We start from the raw sequence: 23,937 nt of genomic DNA on the forward strand, positions 1-23,937 counted from the left end.
TCACAATGAATGTTTTATGTCAATGAACCTCACAGACATCAAATATCCTATTTCTATTGTATCCCTTCATAAATATGAGTAAGTTAACAGCATAAAAGTAAAAAAATTGTGAAGATAGTAACCTTCAAATCAGGTACTGTCTTAATTTCACCAGGGACTTATCCAGTGATATTATGTTATTAAATTAAAATTTGGAGCAAAAAAAGTATTAACGATTTATTAATTCTTAGTTAACGACTGGAATGATTTCAATCCCTCAAAATCAAAAATTGAAAATACTTTTGCTAATATGCTTGCATAAGTCTTACGTTATGCTATGCATACTGCCATACTAATGTCAAGAGTTTAGGCTGATGGTTTTCCCGGCTTAATTTTGTAAAAGTCATATATCTCCCAAAATTTGGGTGATCACAGATGACATCAATTTCTTTTGACACTTTGGAGGAAGCCATTTTTACGCAGAGTAATTTCCCTTGGCGTAATTGTCCCAAAGAACCGTAAATACCAGAAAGAAAAAGGTCAGAAAAAACTAAATTATCCGTTAGGGTGAAAAGTAATTAATTGGTCAGGGAAAAGTGATGTCGGCGATCGCGCTCATGAATGCAACGCCGACGATTATTCTATTGTCGCCGATTGTCGGCCCATCACTAGTTCGAGCCCTTCCTTTTTAAATGATTTTTACTTATTCTATTTTAGAGGTTTTGGTTTATATCGTCTTTTGTATCTTTTCTTTCATTATTTTTAGCTCACCTGTCACAAAGTGACAAGGTGAGCTTTTGTGATCGTGTTGCATCCGTCGTCCATCCATGCGTGCGTCCATCCGTAAACTTTTGCTTGTGACCACTCTAGAGGTCACATTTTTAATGGGATCTTTATGAAAGTTGGTCAGAATGTTCACCTTGATGATATCTAGGTCAAGTTTGAAACTGGGTCACGTGCCATCAAAAACTAGGTCAGTAGGTCTAAAAATAGAAAAACCTTGTGACCTCTCTAGAGGCCATATTTTTCACAAGATCTTCATGAAAGTTGGTCTGAATGTTCACCTTGATGATATCTAGGTCAAGTTCGAAACTGGGTCACGTGCCATCAAAAACTAGGTCAGTAGGTCAAATAACAGAAAATCCTTGTGACCTCTCTGGAGGTCATATTTTTCATGGGATCTGCCTGAAAATTGGTCAGAATGTTTATCTTGATGATATCTAGGTCGAGTTCAAAACTGGGTCACATCCGGTCCAAAACTAGGTCAGTAGGTCAAATAATAGAAAAACCTTGTGACCTCTGTAGAGGCCGTATTTTTCATTGGATCTGCATGAAAATTGATCAGAATGTTCACCTTGATGATATCTAGGTCAAGTTCGAAACTGGGTCAACTGCGGTCAAAACTAGGTCAGTAGGTCAAATAATAGAAAATCCTTGTGACCTCTCTAGAGGCCATATTTTTCATGGGATCTGCATGAAAATTGGTCAGAATGTTCATCTTGATAATGTTTAGGTCAAATTTGAAACTGGGTCACGTCCGATCCAAAACTAGGCCAGTAGGTCAAATAATAGAAAAACCTTGTGACCTCTGTAGAGGCTGTATTTTTCATTGGATCTGCATGAAAATTGGTCAGAATGTTCATCTTGATGATATCTAGGTCAAGTTCGAAATTGGGTCAACTGCGGTCCAAAACTAGGTCAGTAGGTCTAAAAATAGAAAATTCTTGTGACCTCCCTAGAAGCCATATTTTTCAATGGATCTTCATGAAAATTGGTCAGAATGTTCACCTTGATGATGTCTAAGTCGAGTTTGAAACTGGGTCACTTGCAGTTCAAAACTAGGTCATTAGGTTAAATAATAGAAAAACCTTGTGACCTCTCTGGAGGTCATATTTTTTATGGGATCTGTATGAAAATTGTTCAGGATGTTCATCTTGATGATATACAGGTTAAGTTCGAAACTGGGTTACATGCGGTCAAAAACAAGGTCAGTAAGTCAAATAATAGAAAAACCTTGTGACCTCTGTAGAGGCCATATTTTTCATGGGATCTGCATGAAAAATGGTCAGAATGTTCATCTTGATAATATCTAGGTCAAGTTTGAAACTGGGTCACATGCGATCAAAAACTAGGTCAGTAGGTCAAATAATAGAAAAACCTTGTGACCACTCTAGGCCATAGTTTTCATGGGATCTGTATGAAAGTTGGTCTGAATGTTTATCTTGATGATATCTAGGTCAAGTTTGAAACCGGGTCAACTGCGGTCAAAAACTAGGTCACTAAGTTCGAAACTGGGTCACATTCGGTCAAAACTAGGCCAGTACATCTAAAATAGAAAAACCTTGTGACCTCTCTGGAGGCCATATTTTTCATGAGATCTTCATGAAAATTGGTGAGAATGTTCACCTTGATGATATCTAGGTCAAATACAAAACTGGGTCACATGCCTTCAAAAACTAGGTTATTATGTCAAATTATAGAAAAACCTTGTGACCTCTCTAGAGGCCATATTTTTCAATGGATCTTCATGAAAATTGGTCAGAATTATTATCTTGATGATATCAAGATCAAGTTCAGAAGTAGGTCACATGATCTCAAAAACTAGGTCACTATGTCAAATAATAGAAAAAACGACGTCATACTCAGTTCATGTGGGGGCAGGTGAGCGATTCAGGACCATCATGGTCCTCTTGTTATTTATGTATTTGTTTAATTATTATTGCAATGTTTATAGATTCAATGTCTATTCTAATAAGAGATCCTCTGAAGAATATCAATAAATACTCAGTAAAACTGCACGAGAAAATCATGATATAAAAAGTAGCTCATCCTGTATTCGAACCAGCACCATAATCTTACAAATCATACGTGTTAACCACTAGACCACGCCGCTACTTGCATTGGATTTGCGATATAAGATATTTGTCATATAATGTGTCCACTTGATTCCCTATTTCATTGTTATGGGTTAATCCGGTATTAGTAAATAAAGGCCACAGTTATCGCATTTTGTTAATACCTGGGAATCATAATTATTCCATAAAAAATTATATTTTCGTAAATTTATCTTCGGTGTCTGAACCTAAAACGAATTAAAAACTGTAAATGTATTTCACAAGTAACATAATGTCACATTTACAGGTAGCAGTGCGGACAAAACCTTTCTCACTCCTAATTTCGCATTTTAAAAAAAAAATTTGTTGCCTATATCTGACCATATCTTTTTTTCAAATTTTATCTGCAGACTTAACAAGAAGGAAAATTCTCATAATACCCCAGTCACACATACTGGCGGATAGCTACGTCTAGCCACGGATAGAAACGTAGTAATCCGTATCGATCTGTACCTGAGCCGTTTCTATCCGTGGCTAGACGTAGCTATCGGCGCCGTATGTGTGACTGGGGTATAAGGGAGAACGATTTCAGGTTGAATATGCCATTTTTCATATTTTGCCTTGTTCTCGAGCGCTGTTTCAGTTTATCAGTACATTAAGACCATGTTTACATGAAATAATATTTCTGTTAAAAAAATGAGATGTAACAATAGCGGATACAGTCTTTAGTTTAAGAATACTGCTAGTGTAAACATGGCCTGTCAAACATCACAACTTACCCCGAATCTGGGGTAGGTTGTGGCAGTATGCGGGGTACACTGTGCGAGGTACACCCTTACCTTACAGTATGGTATAGCATTATAAAACTACATGGCATTTAACCTTTTCGTATTTCTGAATTCACATAACTCAAAATGCTGAATTTCATAATATATCTTATGTCGATATATCTACAAAATAACGAACTGTCAGAACACGTCAAGTGTTTAATACGTCAAAAATTACTTATAGTGGTCCAAATCGGTATTTAAAACACAGTTGCGTTGTCCTTTTGTTTACAATGCTTGCGCTTTCCAAGACGTGTAATTGAAAAATGGAGCGTTTAAAGTATTTGCAAATGACGTCTACACCATCCATTGGCACATTCAACATTCTCCCCTTCTTATCTGATCAAACTAATAATCATCATTTCTTGTTCATTTCCTGAATGAAAAACACTTGTATTCAAGATAACCGTAGAAGGAATTGTCGAATTTTCTTTTGAAGTATCTTAGAAAACAAAGAAAGACAGATTTCATGTCGTATGTGTTTCCAGAAAATAAAATGAGCCGCGCAATGAGAAAACCAACAAAGTGCCTTTGCGACTAGCATGGATCCAGACCAGCTTGCGTATCCGGATGCATGCACACGCAGGCTGGTCTGTATCCATGCTGGTCGCAAAGCCAATATGTTGGTTTTCATGGCGCGGCTCAAATCTACAATAGAAAACAATTAAAATTCGTAAAAAATGTTACATGTACGTGAAATAATATAAGAATAAAATCAATGCCGATAACATAACGTTGTACTGAATCAAAATATAATGGTGCACGCCGGTAATTTCGAACCCGTGGTATCGAGCGTAGACACTACTACGCCATCGTGTAATTTGTGTTTTCTACATATGTTACTATTTTCAGGATACGATTCTTTCATAAGCTAACGTAAACGCCCGAAAATATTGGCCAACATAATAAGTGCCAGGTAAATGCTTATGGCCAACTGACTGAATATTCTAATTGTACATGTAGCTCTACAAACACAGTGACTTTATATATTAGTCAAGTTTATTTGATAACATTCGACATTAAAATTATTATTTTAAAAGAGACTATTTACAAGGAATTTATCATAGTACGCAGTGGTCGGGTTAAGGTATCCTCCCTGGAAATTCCTTACAATAATGACAGTAACTGTTGCATTTAAGCTAAAGATAACGGCCTTTTTATGTGGCGTACTTCTGTAGACGCGCCGTTTTATAGGGCGTACATTGCTAATTTTGGCAAAACCTCCCCTAAAACATGAATTTACGCCATGATATATATTTTTATTTGTAACTTGACATACTATTCTCGCGTTAAACAAGTGAAAAGTCAACAGAATGATTTTAAGAGACAGAAAATGAACCTGAAAGTGAACGTCCGAGTTCGAAACCGAATTCACACGTCAGTTTACTCGAATGTTTGAAGAAACTAGAGAATTACTACCCCAAATCACATTACCATGGGGAGCGTGAATGATCTGCAGCTCGTACTGAATATATCGCTTCTATAAACATGCTGAACTTCAATGAAAATAAGTAGTTTTTCTTACCTCACCATACAGAATGTTGACAAAATCAACAGGAAATGCCGGTAATGGAAAGTACAATATACCATGTATGTAGCGCACCCGCCGTAAATGCGACATATACGTTGGACACGGTGACATAGTTTTTTTGTTTTTGAAGCTTTAGCAAAGAAATTTGTTCAAGCAAGCAATTAAAGTCAGGTGAGCGATATAGTACCATCTCGGCCCTCTTGTTTTAAGATGCAGCCTTGGAATTTGGATGACATATACAGTTTTGCACACCAATTTTAAAACTGACTTGAGTGACCATTAATGTGTCCTATTGACCTACTTTCTAATATTTTAGCATCAGTGTGCTATGTTAAACATGTGGCTCTATTACTCAGGTGAGCGATTCAGGGTCATCATGACCCTCTTGTTTCTAGAATTATGGCCCTTTCTATGGGTGGTAAACACGCAATCCAATTGCGCGATGTCCAGTGCTGGTGTTGCGCGTAAAAAATGACGAAATTGAGGTATGTGAAGTTGTGATTTTGTTTAACATGAGACAAGAATATTTTTTCTCGAAAAAAGCAAAATGCTATTTGACACAAATACGATAATATATCATATGTTTAAAATATCTGGTTTGTAATTTATGATTTGGCTCTATTATTACAAAAACTCTGGATACACAAAGCGTGAAAAAAGTATGAAATCAACAAAAATGGCAGTTTTTGACCTCATATACCTAATCTTAGGACATCTTATGCTTCTAATGATAAACCGACTGTAATAAAGTAATGAATATTATTTATTTGCTTCAAATTCTGCTTACTAGGACAAAATTGACAAAAAATCATTGGAAATGGGGTTGCGCCCCGGGAATGGAGTTGCTCGTAATTGCATCATGTCAAACCTTTCTGTCACATATTTGACTGCACGAAAAGTTTGCATATAACTCTACAGTTTCAATGGAAATAATTGCCTGAATTATTTCAAGAAGAATGGGACCATGATTTGGATTCCTTCAGAGATTATAAAAGAAACATACGTATTATATCATTGTATGTACCAGTGGTACAGTGGATGTTAGAAATGTTAATGTAATTATATTTCCCAATTTCCCACCACAGAGTTGTGTGGGAGACATATTGATTTACTCCTGTCTGTGGGTGTGTGTGTGTGTGTGTCTGTCTGTCACAAAGCTTGTCTGCACTCTTAAGTCAAACATTTCTCACCAGATCTTCACCAAACTTGAACAAAATGTGTCTGACCATAAGACCTCGGCCAAGTTCGATAACTAGCCAAATCGGCCCAGGCACTTTGGAATTATGACCCTTGAATTACCGAAAAAAACCCAGAGTGCATGTGCTTTGTTAGAGCCAAAACGTACCCTATACTACTTTTTATTAGTAGTATAGTGTACCTTTTGGCTCCAACAAAGTGCATGCGCTCTGAGTAGTATATGGGTCCTTTTGGCTTGGTGAATGTGCATGCTTTCTAAAAGGGAAAGTCAGATAATGAGCCAAATTGGCCCAGGCACTTTGGAGTTATAGCCCTTGAATAACCGAAAATCAGCCTTTTTACTCTTCAAAGGTATATTTGTAGTGAGTTAACGATATATAAAGACTGACTTACTATTTAGATAATTAGGCAGTTGTGGGAGACATGCGCTTTTCTTAAAAGCAGCTCTGGTTAAAATGGAAATATAGTCATGAGGAAAACATGCATTATCATTGTCTATATCATTTGCATAATTATATGACAATTTTCAGACAAACAAATGGGCAACAATTGCAATTCTGGACTAACATTGAGCAAATACTGCTGACTGCATTTACACAAATCTAATATTCCACGGTGAAGGAATGCTGCTAGTAAAGTTTCTCTGCATTTCTGGACACTATTGTTGTTGAAAGACTTAACTCCTTGGGGCCGAAATGCGACTAAAGGCGCTATATTTTCTAACCCTGTAGCATCGATATCCGACTATAAGCGCGTTATTAGGACTCCCGAGGACGGCGATTGACGAATATAGTCGCGGAACCGAGATCATGTTGATTGCGTCATGTACTTGTTATTTTTTGATGATCCTTACAAAAGCAAAATTAATTTGCACACCGGCTATTATTTCTTAGATGTTCTAATTATTAATTGAATTAATAATTAGTTCCCCTGTTCAAATAAATGTTTGTAATTAGGCGGTCATGAACAGGAAATAGAAAAGACGAACTGCTGTGTTTCATTCATACTTTATTTGACTTTTAAAGAGTACAAATATGTTGTCTGCAAGTGATGATTTTGAAAATGAAGAAAATGTTTATTACCATTCTAATTCTGACATATCAGTCCCGTGGAAATGTTAAGTTTTGAAAGATTGAAATATTCGTAGACGTACATCGCAAACTATACAAATGGATAAAATTAACCCAACAAAATATGCTTCATAAAATACAAAAAAATGAGTGTTAATATACGCAAATGCCATGTTTGTAAATTTAATAATTCTTCAAAAATTAATTAAATATAACAACTGCTCTGTACTTTACACAAGCTCTCAGCGCGTATCACACAACGCTCGTGTACATGTTCATAAATAAATTATAGAAAAAAATCGTCTATATTCATACAAAAACGGACATAAATTTCAAGTAATGCTGATGTAAACATTCTTTGTTGATAATGTTTTTATATTTACTGGAATTCAATATGTTTAAATTTGAAAAAGGTAAGAAAATCAGAAATGTTCTGATATTTATTAAACGTATTAGGTGTGTTAAAACTGTGAATATTTCGAAGTGAAAATATCAATCTATTTGGATATAAGTTACGGACAAAATTGAATTTTTTTTTTAGCTCACCTGAGCACAAAGTGCTCAAAGGTGAGCTTTAGTGATTGCCCTGTGTCCGTCGTCTGTCCGTCCGTCCGTCGTCAACAATTTGACTGTTAACACTCTAGAGGTCACATTTTTGGCCCAATGTTAATGAAACTTGGTCAGAATGTTACCCTCAATAAAATCTTGGACGAGTTCGATATACGGTCATCTGGGATCAAAAACTAGGTCATCAGATCAAATCAAAGGAAAAGCTTGTTAACACTCTAGAGGTCACATTTTTGGCCCAATCTTAATGAAACTTGGTCAGAATGTTACCCTCAATAAAATCTTGGACGAGTTCGATATTGGGTCATCTGGGATCAAAAACTAGGTCATCAGGTCAAATCAAAGGAAAAGCTTGTTAACACTCTAGAGGTCACATTTTTGGCCCAATCTTAATGAAACTTGGTCAGAGTGTTACCCTCAATAAATCTTGGACGAGTTCGATATACGGTCATCTGGGGTCAAAAACTAGGTCATCAGGTCAAATCAAAGGAAAAGCTTGTTAACACTCTAGAGGTCACATTTTTGGCCCAATGGTCAGAATTTTACCCTCAATAAAATCTTGGACGAGTTCGATATTGGGTCATCTGGGGTCAAAAACTAGGTCATCAGATCAAATCAAAGGAAAAGCTTGTTAACACTGTAGAGGTCACATTTTTGGCCCAATCTTAATGAAACTTGGTCAGAATGTTACCCTCAATAAAATCTTGGACGAGTTCGATATTGGGTCATCTGGGGTCAAAAGCTAGGTCACCAGGTCAAATGAAAGGAAAAGCTAGTTAACACTCTAGAGGTCACAATTTTGGCCCTATCTTAATGAAACTTGACCAGAATGTTAATCTTGATGATCTTAAGGTCCAGTTTGAATCTGGGTCATGTAGGATCAAAAACTAGGTCACCAGGTCAAATCAAAGGAAAAGCTAGTTTACACTGTAGAGGCCACATTTATGACCATATCATAATGAAACTTGGTCAGAATGTTAATCTTGATGATCTTAAGGTCAAGTTCAAATCTGGGTCAGGTGGGGTCAAAAACTAGGTCACTAGGTAAGATCAAAGGAAAAGCTTGTTAACACTGTAGAGGCCATATTTATGACTGTATCTTCATGAAACTTAGAATGTTAAACTTGATGATCTTAAGGGCAAGTTTGAATCTGACTCATGTCGGGTCAAAAACTAGGTCACCAGGTCAAATCAAAGGAAAAGCTAGTTAACACTTTAGAGGCCACATTTATGACCATATCTTAATGAAACTTTGTCAGAATGTTAATCTTGATGATCTTTAGGTCAAGTTTAAATCTGGGTCAGTTGGGGTCAAAAACTAGGTCACTAGGTCATATCAAAGGAAAACCTTGTTAACACTCTAGAGGCCACATTTATGACTGTATATTCATGAATCTTAGTCAGAATGTTAAACTTGATGATCTTTAGGTCAAGTTCGAATCTGGGTCATGTCGGGTCAAAAACTAGGTCACGGGGTCAAATCAAAGGAATAGCTAGTTAACACTTTAGAGGCTACATTTATGACCATATCTTAATGAAACTTGGTCAGAATGTTAATCTTAATGATCTTTAGGTCTGTAGGTCAGGTGAGCGATACAGGGCCTTCATGGCCCTCTTGTTTCAATATTCGAAGGTATGTAAGTTTATTTTAATTTATTCCCACGTTATTAATGTTTTCCTGCATGATTTCAATTGATTGTATGCGAGTATGATTATGATAAGATCAAATAATCTTCCCCGACGTCAGGTGGTAATTCTTATCTCGCCGCAGCAGGTATGCTATGATATCGGCCTCAGGGAGTTAAGATGTCTTCTTGCTTGAATCAGGGAGATAGCAGATCTACGTATCGCAGGGTTATGAGTTCAGTTCTCTGGAAAAGTGTTCAATGCCTGTGTCCGTTCTGCCCTACTGCATGGTAGTGAAACATGGTCGCCTTCTGCTCCAGATTTACAGCAGCTCCGTCGAAACGACAGGTCAATGATTAGATGGATCTGTGGCATCAAACCCAATGACGACGTACCCATAGCAGCACTGTACGCAAAGCTGGGGATACAGGAGGTGACAGAGGCTATTCGTACCAGACGCCTGAGGTGGTATTGCCATGTCATTCGTGCATCCTCATGCATCAACTCAATCTTGAGTATGTCCATACCAAACTCCAAAGGACGTGAGAGACCTAAAAAGACCTGGTTGGAATGTGTCAAGCGGGACTTGAAGGCTTACAACCTTGACAGCTTTGACCCACATGACAGAGAAGCATGGAGACTGGGTGTTAAACAATCTAGCCACCTGCTGCCTACCCTAGTTACTGGGACACCCGCAGCAGTTGACAAATAAACACTGGATATGATGATGATGATGATGAGGCGTATGGTCTCTGCTATGATAGAAGACATTGAGTCTAAAATCATTTGTCCTCCAACTCTGATTTATGTAGAGAAGTTGGCACATACTGAAAACAGGTTACCAAATCTCGGGCTAGGTTAACTGTCCCTCCAAACTTAACTGAAACACCGTTGAAAACAGCGCTAAACCCAAAATCTAAAATCACGTTTCCTGCTCTAATGTCGATTAAGAACATTTGAAGTCAAATTCCTTTAGGCAAATGTTACATGTGTTTAACCTCAATATGAACAGCAAGTACTTAGTGCCTGTGTTGAAAACATTCCAATGAATGATCTTTACTTGTACTCCCAGCAGAGCGATAACTGCACATTTGCTGATGAATACTTCCACTCAGGATACAAAGGAGTTTTCTTGCCAAAAACTAAATAAATAAAAATAATATAAAAAGGAAACAAGGACATTGTAAAAACTATTGGGATGTAAAAAGGACAATTTGATTATATAATCTCCATTACGTGGGCACAACCCCATTCCCAATTATTTTTTGACAATCTTTTCCCCAGGAGCTACATTTTATTCAAGTATATGTAATATTCATGACTGTTTTACACCTGTTTGATCATTAGAACATCACATTTCCAGAAAGAAGGCACAAGAGTTAGAAAATTTGCATTTTTCATGGTTCCATACTTTTTTTTGACAGTTCGAGCCAGCAGAGTTTTCATGATAACAGGGCTGATCCTTAAATTAAAAAGCTGGTATTTCACACATATGATTTTTATTCATTTTTGTGTCGATTAGCATTTTCCATTTTTCGAAAACACTTGTAAATGTGTCATTATTTACAAAAACAAAAACCCACCTATCTGGATATTGTATATATTAATGCGCAACACCAGCACTGGAAGTCGCGCAACCCATTTTAAGCGTGTTCCAAGGGGCATTGCGGGTTTACCACCCGTGCTTTCTTAATGTCACAAAATAGGCCATAGTGAAGAAATTTATTGTGTTCAGCTCCTCACACTTTTTAGCCCACCATCATCAGATGGTGGGCTATTAAAATCACTCTGCGTCCGTGGTCCGTCTGTCCGTCATTCCGTCAGTCCGTCCGTCCATTAACAATTTCTCGTTATCGCATCTCCTCAGAAACTACTGGGGGGATTTTGACCAAACTTTGTCAGAATGATGTGTTGGTACCCTAGTTGTGTCCCCCTGAAAATCAGACTGGTTCAACAATTTTTGAGTGAGTTATGGCCCTTTGTTTATTTCTATATTTTACATAGATTTATATAGGGAAAAACTTTGAAAACCTTCTTGTCCAAAACCACAGAGCCTAGGGCTTTGATATTTGGTTTGAAGCATCATCTAGTGGTCTTCTACCAAGATAATTCAAATTATTTCTCTGGGGTCAAATATGGCCCCGCCCTGGGGGTCACATGGTTTATATAGACTTATATAGGGAAAAACTTTGAATAACCTCTTGTCCAAAACCTCAGGGCCTAGGGCTTTGATATTTTGTATGTGACATCATCTATTAGTCTTCTACTAAGATTGTTCAAATTATACCCCTAGGGTCAAATATGGCCCCGCCCTGGGGGTCATATGGTTTACATAGACTTATATAAGGAAAAACTTTGAAAATCTTCTTGTCCAAACCACAAAGCCTAAGGCTTTGATACTTGTAATGTAGCATCATCTAGTGGTTCTTTACCAAGTTTGTTCAAATTATCCCCCTAGGGTCAAAAATGGCCCCGCCCCGGGGGTCACATGGTTCATATAGACATATTTAGGGAAAAGCTTTTAAAATGTTGTTGCCAATAACTACAACATTCAAATTTGGACCACATGTATATTTTTGAGTGGCAAGATGAACCTTGACATGAGTTGACCTTGATTTTGACCTAGTGACCTACTTTCACATTTCTGTAGCTACAGCCTTCAAATTTGGACCACATGTATATTTTTGAGTGGCAAGATGAACCTTGACATGAGTTGAACTTGATTTTGACCAAGCGACCTACTTTCACATTTCTGTAGCTAAAGCCTTCAAATTTGGACTACATGCATAGTTTTGTGCACTGGAAAAACCTTTGACCTTGATTTTGACCTAGTGACCTACTTTCACATTTTTGAAGGTACAGGCATCAAATTTGGACCATATGCATAGTTCCGTGTTTCAAAATGAAATTTGACATTGATTTTGACCTAGTGACCTACTTTCACATTTCTCAAGCTACAGCCTTCAAATTTGGACCACATGCATAGGTTTGTGTACCGAAAAAAACTTTGGCCTTCACGTTGACCTAGTGACCTACTTTCACATTTTTGAAGGTACAGGCTTCAAATTTGGACCACATGCATAGTTTTGTATTCCGAAATAAAATTTGACCTTGATTTTGACCTAGTGACCTACTTTTACATTTCTCAAGCTACAGCCTTCAAATTTGGACCACTTGCATAGTTTTGTGTACCGAAATGAACTTTGACCTTTACATTGACCTAGTGACCTACTTTCACAATTTTAAGGTACAGGCTTCAAATTTGGACCACATGCATAGTTTTGTATTCCAAAATAAAATTTGACCTTGACTTTGACCTAGTGACCTACTTTTACATTTCTCAAGCTATACCCTTCAAATTTGGACCACATGCATAATTTTGTGTACCGAAATGAATTTTGACCTTTACATTGACCTAGTGACCTACTTTCACATTTTTGAAGGTACAGGCTTCAAATTTGGACCACATGCATAGTTTTGTATTCCGAAATAGAATTTGACCTTGATTTTGACCTAGTGACCTACTTTTACATTTCTCAAGCTACAGCCTTCAAATTTGGACCACTTGCATAGTTTTGTGTACCGAAATGAACTTTGACCTTAAGATTGACCTAGTGACCTACTTTCACATTTCTGTAGCTACAGGCTTCAAATTTAGACCACATGCATAGGATTGTGTACCGAAACAAACTTTGACCTTGACATTGACCTAGTGACCTACTTTCACATTTCTCAAGCTACAGCTTTCGAATTTGGACCATATGCACAGTGTTGTGTACGGAAATGAAATTTGACCTTGAGCTAGTCAATAAGTCTTGAAATTTGGAACACTCAAAAATGGCACATTGGTGGGCGCCAAGATCACTCTGTGATCTCTTGTTAACTCACCTGAGCCAAAGGCTCAAGGTGAGCTTTTGTGACCGCTTGATGTCCGTCGTCTGTCCATCAACAATTTCTAAAAAAAAACTTCTTCAAAAATACTGGGTAGATTTACACCAAACTTCACAGGAATGATCTTTGGATTAAAATCTATTTAGAACTGTGGTTACCATGGCAACCAAAAGGAAAAATTTTAAAAATCTTCTTGTCAGAAACTGTTCGCTGGATTTCAAAAATATTTTGTAGAAATGATCTTTAGGTGGCCCTCTACCAAAATTGCCAATCTGTTTTGTTAAAAAAATATGGCCACCAGGGGCGGAGCTTATTTTCCCTATATAGTAATATTGAAAATTTCAAAAATCTTATACTCTGAAACCTGAATACCTTGAGCTTAGATATTTGGTATGTGGCATTGTCTAGTGGACTTTTACCAAGATTGTTCAAGTTATGATCCCAGGGCCAATATTGGCCCCGTGATCCCTTTAATTTACATAGAGTTCATTGGAAAAACATAAAAAAATGTTCTTCCCTAAAACTGACAAGCACACAGCTTAGATATTTTACATGTGACATTGTGTATTGGTCCTTACTAAGATTGTTCAAATCATGACCCAGGGTCCATTTAAAGCCCGGCCCCCGGGGTCACTTAGTTTTTATATGAGTTATATAGGAAAAATATAATTATCTGATCATATTTCCTAGACTGTTTAATTATAATTACCTGATGAACCCAAGTAATTAGGGTCACTTGACTGTGATCTTGACCTTTCTTGTTTTTTTATGCTCCCCAAAGGGCGAGCATATAGTTGCGGCTTTATCCGTCCGTCCTTCCATCCATCCGTTCATCACACTTTTGTCCAGAGTATAACTTGAAAAGCATTTGATTATACCCCCCTTCGAAGAAGGAGGGGTATATTGTTTTGCAGATGTCGGTCTGTCGGAATGTAGACCAGATGATAACTCAAAAGAACGCTTGGGCCTAGGATCATGAAAGTTGATAGGCAGGTTGATCATGACAAGCAGATGACCCCTATTGATTTTGAGGTCAGTAGGTCAAAAGTCTAAGGTCACAGTGACCAGGAACAGTTAAACTATTTCAATGTGATAACTCAAGAACGCTTGGGCGTAGGATCAGGAAAGATGATAGGGAGGTTGGTCATGACCAGCAGATGATTTTGATTTTGATTTTGAGGTCAGTAGGTCAAAGGTCAAGGGCACAGTGACCAGGAACAGTTAAACTGTTTCCAGACGATAACTTGAGAACGCTTGGGCCTAGGATCAAGAAACTTGATAGGTAGGTTGATCATGATCAGCAGAAGACCCCTATAGATTTTGAGATTGGTAGATCAAAGGTCAAGGTCACAGTGACCCAGAACAGTTAAACGGTTTCCGGGTGATAAAGCAAGAACACTTGGGCCTAGGATCATGAAAGTTAGTAGGGAGGTTGGTCATGACCAGCAGATGGCCCCTATTGATTTTGAGGTCAGTAGGCCAAAGGTAAATGTCACAGTGACCCAGAACAGTTAAACCCTTTACGGAAGATAACTTGAGAACGCTTGGGCACTGGATCAAGAAACTTAATAGGGAGGTTGACCATAACCAGCAGATAACCCCTATTGATCTTGAGGTCAGTAGGTCAAAGGTCAAGGACACATTGACCCAGAACATTAGAACTTTTGTGTACAGTAACCAAATAATTTGTCCTCGGTGCAATTACTGAATGCATCAAGGGGGCATTTCGTGGTCTATGAGGTCTTGTTGAAACTTCACATAATTATAAGAGTGAAGTGTCAAAGAATCATGACTCTACCTTACCTAGTTTTTGAATTATCTGCCATCATGCAAAATAAGGCTTGTCCGGAGCAGTACTTGAAAAGTATAAATTGCTTAATATAATGATAGAGGCCATTGAGGGGAAAGTGCAGTGTCAAAGAACCATAACTCTACTTTACCTACTTTTTGAATTATTTCCCTTTATTTAATACAAAATAAGGTTTGTTCCGGAGCATTGCTTGAAAAGTATTAATGGCATTTCATTCACAAAATGATAGAGGCAAAAATTACACTTAGTGATATGTCCCTTGCTTTACTTATCTCCCTTTATTCAATTTTATTCTTTTTATTATCTCCATTTTTAGCTCTTTCTGTGTCTTCACCTTGGTTAAAGTTTTGATGCACTTTCTCTTTGTTATTACTTGATGGATTTGCTTCAAACTTAAGATAGTTATTCCTCATCATCCCCCACATCATATGGCACAAGGGTCATAACTCTGGCATCAATAGTTCATGACTTATCCCCCTTTTTATGCCCCCCTTCGAAGAAGGAGGGGTATATTGTTTTGCAGATATCGGTCTGTCGGTCAGTCGGAATGTAGACCAATCCGTTTCCGGATGATAACTCAAGAATGCTTGGGCCTAGGGTCATGAAAGTTGATAGGGAGGTTGGTCATCACCAGCAGATGACCCCTATTGATTTTGAGGTCTGTTCCAGATTCCTTTATGGGTTCCAGAGTTATGGCCCCTGAAAGGGCCAGAATTAGCTATTTTGACCTTGTCTGCACAATAGCAGCTTCATTTATGATTTGATTTTTACCAAACTTGCACACAACTTGTATCACTGTGAGATCTTGGTTCCTTTCTTGAACTGGCAAGATTCCTTCATGGGTTCCAGAGGTATGGCCCCTGAAAGGGCCAGAATTAGCTATTTTGACCTTGTCTGCACAATAGCAGCGTCATTTATGATTTGAATTTAATTAAACTTGCAGAAAGCTTGTGTCACCATAAGATCTCAGTTCCTTTCTTGAACCGACCAGATCCCATTATGTGTTCCAGAGTTATGGCCCCTGAAAGGGCCAAAATTAGCTTTTTTGACCTTGTCTGCACCATAGCAGCTTCATTTATGATTTGATTTTAATCAAACTTGCACAAAACTTGGGTCACCATAAGATCTCGGATCCTTTCTTGAACTGACCAGATTTCCTAACGGGTTCCAGAGTTACGGCCTCTGAAAGGGCAAAAATTAGCTTTTTTGACCTTGTCTGCACAATAGCAGTTTCATTTATGATTTGATTTTAACCAAACTTGCACACAACTAGTATGGAACCAAGATGTTGGTTCCTTTCTTGAAATGGTTCAATTCCTGTATGGGTTCCAGAGTTATGGCCCCTGATAGGGCCAGAATTAGCTGTTTTGACCTTGTCTGCACAATAGTAGCTTCATTTATGATTTGAATTTAATCAAACTTGCACAGAACTTGTGTCACCATAAGGTCTTGGTTCCTTTCTTGAACCGGCCAGATCCCATTATGGGTTCCAGAGTTACGGGCCCTGAAAGGGCCAAAATTAGCTGTTTTGACCTTTTCGGCATAACAGCAGCTTCATTTATGATTTTATTTTAACCAAACTTGCACACAACTTGTATCACCATAAGATCTTGATTCCTTTTTATACGCCCGAAGGGACATATTTTGTTATCGCCTTGGTGTCTGTCAGTCTGTATGTCTGTTAGTAAGCAATTTCCCTTCTGCTCTGTAACTGTTGAACCCCTTGAAGGATTTCAAAGAAACCTGTTCACCTCATCGAAACAATGTGCAGAGCGCATTTGATTGGCTCACTTCAAGGTTAAGGTCACACATAGGGGTCAAAGGTCATATGACTTTGTATATTGCTTTGCATTTGTGTCAATTGCAGTGCTCTAATGTTTTTATTTGGCAGATCCTTCTTTTGTTGACTTACAATAATTTTTTTCAGTTACTTCCCTTTTATATTACTATAAATAGCTTATTAAGTAACTTTATTATTATTGGCCGTAGGAAAAACCGAGACCACTTTTCTCTGGTACAGGGGCCTCCGTGGCTGAGTGGTTAGAGTCGTTGACTTCAAACCATTTGCCCCTCATCGATGTAGGTTCGAAACCTCATTTGGGGCATAGAATTCTTCACGTGAGGAAGCCATCCAGCTGGCTTACGGAAGGTCAGTGGTTCTACCCAGGTGCCCGCTCGTGATGAAATTATGCACGGAGAGGCACCTGGGGTCTTCCTTCACCACTAAAGCTGGAAAGTCGCCATATGACCTAAAATTGTGTCGGTGCGACGTTAAACCCAACAAAATAAAATAAATAAATTTCTGTGGTACAACATGGATCGTACCTCCAATTTTTAGGTGTATTTTGACATATCTGTACCTTGTAAGAATTGTTTATTTCTTTTTGGTTAAATTTTGCCCTGTGTTGTTCCTGTCCTTTGGACTTTGATATTTTTTCTGAGGACTTTTCTTCCCTTTGTTGTTCCTGTCCTTTGGGCTTCATCAGTCAAAATTTTGCTCGATGTAATCCTTCGGGCATGGAACTACTGGCCTGATTTGAAAATAATTTTATTTGAAGTAACTTTAAGAAAATTTCAATTATATTTTCTCATAATTCTTTTGATTGATCTTTATTATGATTTTTTGATCTTCTTGTCCTTAAGTGTAGTGATAACAGGTGAGCGATATAGGGCCATTTTGGCCCTCTTGTAATATAGTTTAATGTCACCATGAAATATCAAGTTATCTATTATAAAACTAATGAAAATGGAAATTTTATTTTGTTTTCATTTTTATGCATTACATAAATATATTCCTTTAATAGTATCAACATTGTTTTCATGTTGGGTTGCAACTTTTGACATTACGTATGATTTGTATTTTTTTTTTTTTTCAGGGACATTAGGTTGGAAGACACATATTTCAACAAAGAGATTGAAACTGCCTTTATAACAGCAAGTAAACCAGCATTTATTAAGAAGACTAAACCTTCACTGTTACTTGCCAACCAAGTAGGGAACATGTATACTCCATCAGTATATGGGGGACTTGTCTCTTTTTTAATTAGGTAATCATATTTATATTATGCGATGACTAGAAAGTGTATAGCATTTATTCAGATGTTGTTCTGAGGAAGATAGTGCATGCCTTCCTTTCCAAGTTGGAACTTGTCCAATGTTAGTTCACCTGGAACAGAAAGTGCTCTAAGAAGAGCTGTTATGGCACCTTTCATCTGCCTATTAGTCATCTTGTCAACAATTTTTAGCTTGACTCTACGAAGTATAAGGAGAGCTATCCTACTCTACCCGGCGTCGGCGTCTTTCTGTGTCCCCACCTTGGTTAAAGTTTTTTTACACTTTCTGTTTTTTTAGCTCACTTTAATTTCTGTGATCGCTTGATGTCTGGCGTCCGGCTGTCTGTTGTCTGTCACCATTTAGCTTGTGTATGCGATAGAGGCTGTATTTTTATGCCCCCTTTCAAAGAAGGAGGGGTATATTGTTTTGCAAATGTCGGTCGGTCGGTCGGTATGTAGACCAATCCGTTACCCGATGATAACTCAAGACGCTTAGGCCTAGGATCATAAAAGTTGATAGGGAGGTTGGTCATCACCAGCAGATGACCCCTATTGATTTTGAGGTCTGTATGTCAAAGGTCAAGGTCACAGTGACCCTGAATAGTAAAACGGTTTCCGGATGATAACTCAAGAACACTTGGGCCTAGGATCATGAAAGTTGATAGGGAGGTTGGTCATGACCAGCAGATGACCCCTATTGATTTTGAGGTCAGTATGTCAAAGGTCAAGGTCACAGTTACCAGGAACAGTAAAATGGTTTCCAGGCAATTACTCAAGAACGCTTGGGCCTAGTACCAGGAAAATTGATAGTTAGGTTGGCCATGACAAGCAGATGACCCCTATTGATTTTGAGGTCATTAGGTCAAAGGTCAAGGTCACATTGGCCAGGAACAGTTAAACGGTTTCTGATCTTCTTGTCCAAAACCATAGGGCCTAGGGCTTTGATATTTGGTATGTAGCAAAATCTAGTGGACCTCTACCAAGATTGTTCAGATTATTTCCCTGGGGTCAAATATGGCCCCATCCCGGGGGTCACATGGTTTATATAGACTTATATAGGAAAAAACTTTGAAAAACCTCTTGTCCAAAACCACAGGGCCTAGGGCTTTGATATTTTGTATATGACATCATCTAGTGGTCCTCTACTAAGATTGTTCAAATTATTCCCCGAAGGTCAAATATGGCTCCGCCCTGGGGGTCACATGGTTTACATAGACTTATATAGGGAAAATATTCTTGTCCAAACCACAAAGACTATGGCTTTGATATTTTGTAATGTAGCATCATTTAGTGGTTCTCTACCAAGTTTGTTCAAATTATCCCTCTAGGGTCAAATGTGGCCCCGCCCCAGGGGTCATATGGTTCATATAGACTTATGTAGGGAAAAACTTAGAATCTTCATGTCCATAACTTACATCATTCAAATTTGGACCACATGTATAGTTTTGAGTGGCAAGATGAACCTTGACCTGAGTTGACCTTGATCTTGACCTAGTGACCTACTTTCACATTTCTGTAGCTACAGCCTTCAAATTTGGACCACATGCATATGTTTGTGTACCGAAAAAAACTTTGACCTTGTTATTGACCAAGTGACCTACTTTCACATTTTTGAAGGTACAGGCTTCAAATTTGGATCACATGCATAGTTTTTTGTTCCAAAATAAAATTTGACCTTGATTTTGACCTAGTGACCTACTTTCACATTTCTCAAGCTACAGCCTACAAATTTGAACCAAAGCATAGTTTTGTACTGAAATGAACTTTGATCTTGAGTTTGACCTAGTGACCTACTTTCACATTTCTGAAGGTACAGGCTTCAAATTTTGACCACTTGTATAGTTTTGTGTTCTGAAATAAAATTTGGCCTTGATTTTGACCTAGTGACTTCAAATTTGGACCGCATGCATATTTTTGTGTTCTGAATTGAAATTTGACATTGATTTTTACCTATTACCCACTTTCCTATTTCTCAAGCTACAGCCTCCAAATTTGAAGCACATGCATAGTTCTGTCTACCGAAATGAACTTTGACCTTGAAATTGGTCTAGTGACCTGCTTTCACATTTCTCAAGCCACAGTTATCAAATTTGGACCACATACACATTGTTTTGTACCGAAATGAAATTTGACCTTGATTTTGACCTTGAGCTAGTCTTGAAATTTGGAACCTTCAAAAATGGCTCAGTGGATGGCGCCAAGATCACTCTGTAATCTCTTGTTATATTAATAGGTTAAAGGTCAAAGTCAGATTAAACCAGAATGGTAGAACTTTTGTTTACATTGAGCATATAATTTCTGTTCCTTGTGCAATTACTGAATGCATCAAGGGGGGCATTTTGTGTTCGACGAGCTCTTGTCCAACTATTCTTCATGAAATTTTGTCAGAATGATAACCTTGATAAAATCTAGGCCAAGTTTGAAAATGGGTCATCTGGGGTCAGAAAGTAGGTCACTAGGTCAAATCAATGAAAAACCTTGTGTATGCGATAGAGGCTGTATTTTTCAATTGATTTTCATGAATTTTGGTCAGAATGATTACCTTGATGAAATCTAGGCCAAGTTCGAAAATGAGTCATCTGGGATAAAAAACTAGGTCACTAGGTCAAATCAGAGAAAAACCTTGTGTATGCTATAGAGGCTGTATTTTTCAAACGATCTTCATGAAATTTTGTCAGAATGATTACCTTCATGAAATCTAGGCCAAGTTCGAAAATGGGTCTTCTGGGATCAAAAACCAGGTCACTAGGTCTAATAAAAGAAAAACCTTGTGTATGCGATAGAAGATGTATTTTTAGCTCGACTATTCGAAGAATAAGTAGAGCTATCCTACTCACCACGGCGTCGGCGTCGGCGTCGGCGTCACACCCTGGTTAAGTTTTTCGTACCAGTCCACATTTTGACAAAGTCTTTTGAGATAAAGCTTTGAAACTTTCAACACTTGTTTACCATCACCATGTCTAGTTATAGGCAAGAGTACATAACTCTGTCAAGCATTTTGACTGAATTATGGCCCCTTTTGACTTAGAAATCTTGGTTAAGTTTTTCGTACCAGTTCTTATTTTGACAAAGTCTTTTGAGATAAAGCTTTGAAACTTTCAACACTTGTTTACCATCACCATGTTCAGTTGTAGGCAAGAGTACATAACTCCATCAAGCATTTTGGTTGAATTATGGCCCCTTTTTGACTTAGAAATCTTGGTTAAGTTTTTCGTACCAGTCCACATTTTGACAAAGTCTTTTGAGATAAAGCTTTGAAACTTTCAACACTTGTTTACCATCACAATGTCCAGTTGTAGGCAAGAGTACATAACTCCATCAAGCATTTTGACTGAATTATGGCCCCTTTTGACTTAGAAATCATGGTTAAGTTTTTCGTACCAGTTTATATTTTGTGTAAAGTGTTTGACATATGGCTTTGAAACTTTTATATCTTGTTCAGTATAATAGTCTCTATCAATAGGCAAGAGTACGTAACTCTTTCTTCTTTTTTGGCTGAATTATGGCCCTTTTGAATTTGGAAATTGGTTCTGTTTTGTAAATGTCCATGTTTTGTCAAGACTATTTGACATATGGCTTTTAAACTTTAAACACTTGTTTATCATTATGATTTCCATCTGTAGGCAAGAGTACATAACTCTGACAATTATTTTGACTGAATTATGGCCCTTTTTGGACTTTGAAATTTGTTCAGTTTTTTTACAAGTCAGCGTTTTGTCAAAACTGTTTGAACTGTGGCTTTGAAACTTTTAACACTAGTTTATCAACATGATTTCCATCTGTAGGCAAGAGTACATAACTCTGTCAACTATTTTGACTGAATTATGGCCCTTTTTGGACTTAGAAATTAGTTAAATTTTTCATATAAGTCCATGTTTTGCCTAACATATAACTTAACATATTTGCCATCATGGTCACACATTGCCATTTAGTGCAAGACTAATCGAAATCCACAAATACAGGAACATTTTTTGTTTAATCCATTTTTTTGTTTAGTCTGAAAATCTATGAAATATTTTGACCCCATTCTTCAATCAATTCTTCGAATAGTCGAGCGCGCTGTCATCCGACAGCTCTTGTTAACTCACCTGTCACATAGTGACAAGGTGAGCTTTTATGATCACCCTTCGTCTGTCGTGCGTCTGTCTGTGCGTGCGTCAACAATTTCTTGTCTGCACGATAGTGGTTTCATTTGTGATTTTATTTTAACCAAACTTGCACACAACTTGTATCACCATAAGATCTTGGTCCCTTTCTTGAACTGGCCAGATCCCATTATGGGTTCCAGAGTTATGGCCCCTGAAAGGGCCAAAATCAGCTATTTTTACCTTGTCTGCACAATAGCAGCTTCATTATGTCTCCCCCAGAATAAATTTCTTTCTTCGTTCGCTGAAGAGATATGTCTTGTAAATACAGTATGTTATTATACTGAGTAAAATATTAATATCCTGGTATTCTTTATAATCAATTTTTTAACCAATTACTATGTTTTTCATATTTTTCACCAATTTATTTAAACCACACTAACTAAGTGCTTCATGAACGATCTTCCAGAAATCTGATAAGTAACTGCAATTAATGAAGAAATGACAACTGTCTTCAATGCAATTACAATGATAGCAGTTCGGACTATCTATTATTTTCCAAGTAAAAAGATTCAAGTTTTTAGCAACAATACGATGAATCAATTTATTATACCCCCACAAAACGAAGTTTGTGGGGGTATATAGGAGTGAGCTTGGCGGTCGGTCGGTCCGTTGGTTTTGCATGGGTTCCGAATGATAACTCAAGAAAGGATTGACCAATTGAAATAATTTTTGGTACACAGGTGTAACATCAGAAAATACAGGTCAAGTTCGAATTTGGGATCAGTAGGTCAAAGGTCAAGGTCACAGTGACTCTGAACAGTTAAACGGTTTCCGGATAATAACTTGAGAACGCTTGGGCCTAGGATCATAACTTTTGGTACACAGGTGTAACATCATGAAATGCAGGTCAAGTTCAACTTTGTGATCTGTAGGTCAAAGGTCAAGGTCACAGGGACTCGGAACAGAAATGGTTTCCGGATGATAACTTGAGAACACTTGTGCCTAGGATCATAACTTTTGTTACACAGGTGTAACATCATGAAATGCAGGTCAAGTTTGACTTTGAGGTCTGTAGGTCAAAGGTCAAGGTCACAGGGACTCGGAACAGTTAAATGGTTTCCGGATGATAACTTGAGAACGCTTGGGCCTAGGATCATAAATTTTAGTACACAGGTGTAACATCATGAAATACAGGTCAAGTTCTACTTTGAGGTCAGTAGGTCAAAGGTCAAGGTCACAGTGACTTGGAACATTTAAACGGTTTCCGGATGATAACTGAAGAATGCTTGGGCCTAGGATCATGAAAATTGATAGGGAGGTTGGTTATGACTAGCAGATGACCCCTAATGATTTTGAGGTCAGTAGGTCACAGGTCAAGGTGACAGTGACTCGGAACATTTAAACAGTTTTCGGACAATAACTTGAGAATGCTTGGGACTAGGATCAGGAAACTTAATCTGGAGG

The 23,937-nt window shown here is 37.7% G+C and overlaps 1 protein-coding gene across 8 annotated transcripts in view; it reads left to right on the forward strand.

Annotated features, from left to right (window-relative positions):
- Window positions 1-23,937, forward strand: part of LOC123524452 (hydroxymethylglutaryl-CoA synthase 1-like) — a 369,785-nt gene that overhangs the window by 189,217 nt on the left and 156,631 nt on the right. For all 8 annotated transcript variants that reach the window (XM_053538857.1, XM_045302659.2, XM_053538854.1 and 5 more), the window contains exon 6: window positions 18,209-18,379. In XM_053538857.1, coding sequence (XP_053394832.1) covers window positions 18,209-18,379 — 171 coding nt within the window. The remainder of the gene's footprint in view (window positions 1-18,208; window positions 18,380-23,937) is intronic.

This window comes from Mercenaria mercenaria, chromosome 3 (assembly GCF_021730395.1).
Source record: "Mercenaria mercenaria strain notata chromosome 3, MADL_Memer_1, whole genome shotgun sequence".
In the NCBI taxonomy this organism is placed as follows: Eukaryota; Metazoa; Mollusca; class Bivalvia; order Venerida; family Veneridae; genus Mercenaria; species Mercenaria mercenaria.